At 41.7% G+C, this 6,667-nt stretch overlaps 1 protein-coding gene across 1 annotated transcript; it reads right to left on the bottom strand.

Moving 5' to 3' along the window:
* Positions 1-1,791: 1,791 nt before the first annotated feature.
* LOC147620389 (protein TIFY 10b-like) lies at positions 1,792-3,273 on the bottom strand. The gene is made up of 4 exons (XM_086824626.1): positions 3,018-3,273; positions 2,669-2,909; positions 2,477-2,534; positions 1,792-2,320 (listed from the first exon to the last, which is right to left on the bottom strand). Exons 1-4 carry the CDS (start codon positions 3,129-3,131, stop codon positions 2,239-2,241), a joined length of 495 nt encoding a protein of 164 aa, XP_086680752.1. The 5' UTR covers positions 3,132-3,273; the 3' UTR covers positions 1,792-2,238.
* Positions 3,274-6,667: the final 3,394 nt, after the last annotated feature.

Raw genomic sequence — 6,667 nt, forward strand, 5'->3', positions numbered from 1 at the left:
AGAATAACTGGTTATGCCAAAAAACTATGTAACTTGTAAGCTTCTAGTTCATCTTTCATTAAGTTTTGGGCACCCAAGTGTGAATAAGAGAAAGTTGTATAAATAACATTATTCTCATAATGCGGGACACAATCTCCCTGTGCCAATTGAGCTTGGTCTTATCTCCTTTCTCTCTTGTGTGTCTATGGTGCGACATAGTTGAGAGAGGAGAGAGAGCTACATTTTTGGTGCATGTTCCTCTTGTGCTTATATTCTTGAGTTTGACAGTATAGAGGAGTGAGTGTCCTTGCATGGAAAAAGGCAACCTCATGGTGACAACTTGAGGAGGAGATAAGAGAGTGGTGCCAGCTAGCATTAGAAAAGCTTAGAGTCTATCAAGATAGGAACTTGGACACCAGCAAATTCCCCATGAAGACAAGTTAAGGTAAGCATGGTCCATTGCACTAGGGGGTGTATTGTGTAGCTCTATAAATAGAGCTAAAGCATGCAAATGATTTAGCTTTGTTTCTCCAACACCATATACTTGGAACATATTCAAAGCCTTTTTATTATTAGGTTTACTAATGAGAAGGAGCCATCTAGAAAAGCAAGAGTAGCATATATGCATGTATCTTAAGATATCGAAAAGAGAAGGAGAGATACAAAAACACATGAGCATCAAGTTCTCTTTAGTTTGAATAACACATAGAGGAAAGGTTATAGTGTCACAAATAGCTTGATTCTCTCCTTTTTTTGAGAGCCATGAACTTTAAGTTTCCTTAGAAACTAAAAAAAACAAGATTAGTATACAAACCAAATCAAGGCAATTGGTCTCTTTTCATTTTCTCCATGTGAGCTAATAATCAATTATTGCATTGAAGTACCTTGTGAAAAGGACTTCTTTACCAACCTGCCATCATACTATTTATCTTTTACCACTTCCATAATTTTTTTCTACATGTTCTCTAATGCATATTTTTTTCTCAACACATCAATTAGTTAAAACCCATGGCCTTAAAACATAAATTGGCCATTATTGAGAAATGAAACTGTCAAGATCCTTATACCATCACGATGACTCCCTTCAAGTAATGATGAGCACTCCCATGATTGACATTTTATGGCTTCCATAGTGTGTAACTATTTTAAATTTATACATCCCTTTTTGATTTGTGTTGAATAATGTTTTTCCTTGATCAATCTATGAATGTTTGAAAATTTAGAGCATTTTAATAAATCTTATTTGATGTGAAATTCAAAAAAGACAACTTCTTTCTCATCTTTAAGACATGCAAGATATCAAGGAGTAAGTTTTTGTAATGTGTGCATGAGATTTGTTAGACTAGCCAATAGTATCAATTTACACATATGGCATAGTAGTCTATTTAGGGTAGAAAATAGGAGGCCAACATCATAATATAAATATAGATTGGTGGACATATGCATTTTGAATATAGACCTGAACTTGTATGACTCAACATTGGGTGAATATTTCAAATGTTTTTTTTTTCTTATGTGCTCAAATGCAGTGTAACTTTGGCTTATCTCCATGACTCACCTAAACACTAGTATTATATATATATATATAGATCACTAAAGTTTGTAGGCCAATATTCCTGGAGACCCCCTACAATAATAGCCTTGGGGAGAATTTTAGACCGCAGCTTTTTCCTTGCTTCTTTCTTAAAAGAATTCCTATGAGAAGCCATTAACTCCACTTACCGTGTTTATGGACCACAATGAGTATGTCGGTAATGGTTTTAGCAATATAGGAAGGGGCATCACCTATCATGCATGAGCACCCACAAAAACTTTGTCACCCGAATTTTGGCGAGGTGCCTTATAATAAAGAATTTGGGACTTACTGATCAAACAAATATTGTGATCATGATGGCATCAAAGGGCATCTCCTATCATGGACGAGCACCCACAAAAACGTTTGAGCTCTCAAAAGGCAATTGGATACGGCACTGTGGTTGAGGACTCGATGAGTACCCCAAGAAAAACATTGTAGCGCTCCAAAATTTAAATTTGGCACATGCCTCAAATTCGAAGAAGGGTTGCCTCTCAATTTTCAAAGGAGGCAGACAGCTACATTTTTCTTTTTCAAAGCCACGCGTTTGTTTTGGAGTTTCCTTCAACGGCCCCGATACGACCGGACTCGGGAGCCTTTAAATCGTGGACCTTGAACGTTGGTCTTTTGTCAAGCGAATCACTTCAGGCCACGTGTGGGTCTTCCTCGGTCGGCGCGGCGACTCCTCAGAAGAGCTTGATCTTCTTGCAGCAGGGGGGGCTACATGAAACTTCGACTGTTGATGATTCTTTGAGTTTTGCATCGACTCTGTAAAATCAATCAGAACCTCACATGAATCAATAATGCTCTTCCAAGCCCCAAAAAAAAGAGAAAAAAAACCCAAACCGACTCCGGCCGAAGTACACAAGATGGGAGCAAAATCAGGATCAGACGGGCGTATTAATGGATTGGATTTGATTATACCTGTCTTTTCGCTTCTCCAGAAAGCGGGCAAGCGATGCCTTCCTCGCGAATGGAAGTTCTGCAATCAGTATTACGCACGGAAAGGTCAGAAGGCGGCCAACAAAACACACACACACACAGTACACACACAGAGAGAGAGAGAGAGAGAGAGAGGCGAAGAGATCAGAGAGTAGTCATGTCAAGCATGCATACCAGCTTGGGATCGCTTGATTACAGGCTGCTGCAGCCGCTGCTTTCTTTCTACTTGTGTGATCGTGTATGGAGGAGGTGCGGAGGATCTAGATCGCACCTCACCGACATTGTTAGCTGTACTACTGGGCTCTGTGTCGATCATCGCCTGCGGCGCGGGCTTAGTCGACGAGCTAGGTTTATCATCGCAACCACTTCTACTGCTGTTGTTGCCATTCAAGAGAAGCAGCATGATAGCATTTGCCTGCAGGTGAGAGCTCTCATGTTAGCCTAAACTAGTAGGCACATTAAGAACAATGCGCCGTCCATTCTACTAATTAATGACGTGTGTTACAAAAATATGATTGATTACCTTGTCGGCCGGCACATCCTCGTATACGTTCACCTTGCCCGAGTAGAAGATTGTAAGCTGGCCTAGGCCGCCCATCGACAGATGACGTAGGGTTTCTCCAGCTCCTCCGGCCATGCTGCTGTTATAACTGTTGATTTGTGGACGAAGAGGGAGGACAGAAGCGTGGACGGAAAAAAAACTGCTATGGACGGACGAAATTTGCCGGAATGGTGAATATATCTATTAGGAAGTAGAGTTGTCTCTGTGGTGTGGTTGTGTTTGGATTAGCTGCCTACTGCCAACCAGCTTTTTATATACAACAAGTGGACGCGTAATGGCCACCGGCCCCACCACTGCTGGCTAAAAGCAACAGCACGTGCCTAAAGAAACACGTGCTTAAGCCTTAGGCTCGTGGTCCGTGGACCGTGGTGCCTGGGTTGGTTTTATATATAATGTTGACAGGCAATGAAACTTTACTACGTTGGTGGTGGCCCCGGCAGAGGCAATTTCTCCACATGCATTGCATTTTGCTTATGTAACGTGTCTTTGTTTCATGAACATGCACCCCATCATCGATTCTTCCAATTTCCTCCCCCCCAAGGTAGTAATTTGTAGTAGAGATTGAATAATGTGTAACTAGTATAAACATACATCCCTTTTTAATCAATGTTGAATAAGGTTTGTCCTTGATTAATGACGATGAATCTTCAAAAATTCACAGCATTTTGATAACTCTTGTTTGATGTAGAATTCAAAAAAGATAACTTATTTCTCATCTTTAAGACATGCAAGATATTAAAAAGTAAGTTTTTGTAATGTGTGCACGAGATTTGTTAGACTAGGCGCGATAATATCAATTTATGCATATGGCATAGAACAATTTGCTAAGTGAGAGAGTCTGGGCAAGGTAGGGAGGATGCGGAGTGAGCAGAGTGGGGTGTCCTTGGGTGGTAATTAATCCACACGTCGGTTTGCATGCACGAGTCTGAGGGGACGTGCGTCTCGCGCATGCACGCGGGTGGGTAGGTAGGAACCATAGGATGGCAGATTCATGGGAATAACTCGATGAGTCGTGAGATGGTGGATGCCATTGGGGGATTGGGGGCCGGAAGAGGAGATGAACAAGAATCGCAAGGACCAAGAAGGTGATAGTAGAGAGGCGAAGAAGTTGCAGAGCAAGTCTGGATTTCTTCGCGTCTAAACGCTCAAGCTCAGCAAGAAAACGTCCGCAATGGGAAGGTATGTGCTAATATCTCCTAGGACTTGGTTAAAAGGCAAATACGTTTGTTTTCTATGTGTAATGCTATTTTGTTATGCCTGGGAAAACCGCCAAGGAAGGCAGAGCTGAGGAGATGGTTGTCGGGATGAAGTAATTTCACGAGAAAGATGTGTCCCAAGTGTTTTATTTAGGAAAAGGCTTCTTTAACATGCTATTTGTGAAGGGGTAGACTATTGTTGACCTATTTGCAAGGGCTCTACTCTTCATGGGGACAAAACTTGTCAATGCAATGCCCTTTGACCCCGCTTTCGCAATGTACATAAGAGGCTCTGAGAAGCCTGTCTAGTGTGCATCGATGTCATGGGACTTTCACCTTGTCCTGGGGGAATTGGCTAGCGTAATAGGCCTTGTGTTGTTTGTTCCGAGAGGGACGATGACAATGGGCACCACTTGAATAAAATGTGTATCTCCTAGAACACTCTGGTGGAGATGCCTAAAGTATTGGTAGTGGAGTTGGGGGAGTTAGGGAAGATGGAGTTGAAATTAAAATTCAAGGGTTTTTTGGGAGTGTGTTTCAAATGTGGAGGCTTTTGCCACATAACTAGAAATTGTGGCTTGGATAAAAATGCGAAGATGGGTGGAGAGGGAATGAAGGAAGAAGGCTCAGGTGGGGGGAGCAAAGTCAGGACTAGTGATATACAGGATCAAAAGAAGAGAAGGGGAAGGGGAAGATGGTCATAAAGGGAGGGGGATCCGAGGAACAAGGGAAAATACCTAGATGGTTTGAGTCCATCTCTTTATTCCAATCAATTTAGTCCACTAGGAGGAGATGATAGTGAAACATTTTGCATGGCCCAGAGATTTAACTGGCAAGTTGAAACAACATGGAGGGATATCCAATAAGGAGCGAAGGGGCAAAGGGAAAGATCAGCTGGAGAAGAGGAAGCTAAACTGGACATGGTTCCGGCCCCACTAGCTTGAAATGATTAGGAAAAGTGAAGTGAGGGGGTGCACTTGGAATGTTAAGGTATTAAGGGACAAGAAAAAGAACTTTGGGAGTTAGTGAAGCCTTGGAGGTTGTTAGTAATGGCAGATCAAGAACATAATCTATTTATTATGAAGTGTTGGAGAAAGGAGAGTTTTAGCGATTGGATGGTTTTGTATGAGGGGATTTTGACTTAAGGACTTAAAACCTAGTATTATTACTAATCATCCCAATGGCAGAATCTTAGTTGTGGGGGTTCAAGAAGATGAAGAGAAGGTATGTATAATCAATATATATGGAGCTCATAGTCATAAGATTAGAGGGGAGATGTGGGATTGGATTGCTAGGTTGGATATTCGTTGCCCATGTATCATTAATGGGTGACGTTAATATGGTAGAGAAGCATGTTGATAAGTGTGAGGGAAGCACAATGTTGATGGGTCAAGAGAGAAAGAAGTGGGAAAGCCTTAGAGAGGCAAGATGGGTCTTGTTGATGGTTGGGAATTGTGGGCTCAGGGATATGATCCTATACATAATTATTTTAGCCTTCAATGTTTTGGGTCATCTTCAAGAATAGATAGGGTCTTTTTTAGTCATCGAGCCTCTTGGGTTTCCCATACTCTCTGCTAAAGTGGAGTCTTGCTCTATATTATCAGACCATATGGATGTGGAAATGGAAGAATGCTAGGAGGCTCTACAAAAGCTTGGGAAGGAGAAATCCCTTGGGTGGGATGGGCTATCAATTGATTTTTTTATTACCTTCTAGCCCTCTCTCAAGGACTGATGAGTGTGGTCCACATGTAAGAATGCCTTTGCCAATTGAAGGAAGGAATTGTGAACCTAATTCCTAAACATCTTGTTTGTAGCAACATCAACCATTGGAGAACTCTTACCCTGATCACATTGATTTATAAGGTGTAACTAGCAAAGGCTATTGCATTGAGGATCAATCCAGCCTTGGAAGAGGTGATCTCCACCAAGCAGTGTGGCCCTTTCATTAAAGGAAGATCCATATATGACATCTTTTCAGCAATACTAGGGAAGGAAGTGGCTCAAAGAACTAGTCAGAAATGTGTAATCTCTCAATTGGATTTGGAGAGAGCTTATGACAAGGTTCACTAGTCCTTTGTAGCAAGGGTTATGGAAAAAAAGGGCTTTGGAATCAAGATGGCCACATGTTAATGCTAATCCATTCCTAGGGTTAACAAGAGCTACCACCATTATCTTACATGAAGAAGTCAAGGTAGATACACCAAAGGGTCATACATTCAAGATATGAAGCAATGGTGTCCAGATTTACAACTTGGACGGGCGCCCGTAATGGTGTGACGAAGTATTTATGGCGATTCCTGCTTCAAGAGCATGTGGTAGTATGTAGGATGAATTCCCAAGTGATGTACTTCATGAATATATTATGAGCGTAGTCATTGTGATAGCATTAGGTCTCTTATGAGCCTAAAGTGCCCG

This window comes from Cibotium barometz, chromosome 31 (genome assembly GCF_041138505.1).
Source record: "Cibotium barometz isolate CiBa-2024 chromosome 31, ASM4113850v1, whole genome shotgun sequence".
Lineage (NCBI taxonomy): Eukaryota > Viridiplantae > Streptophyta > Polypodiopsida > Cyatheales > Cibotiaceae > Cibotium > Cibotium barometz.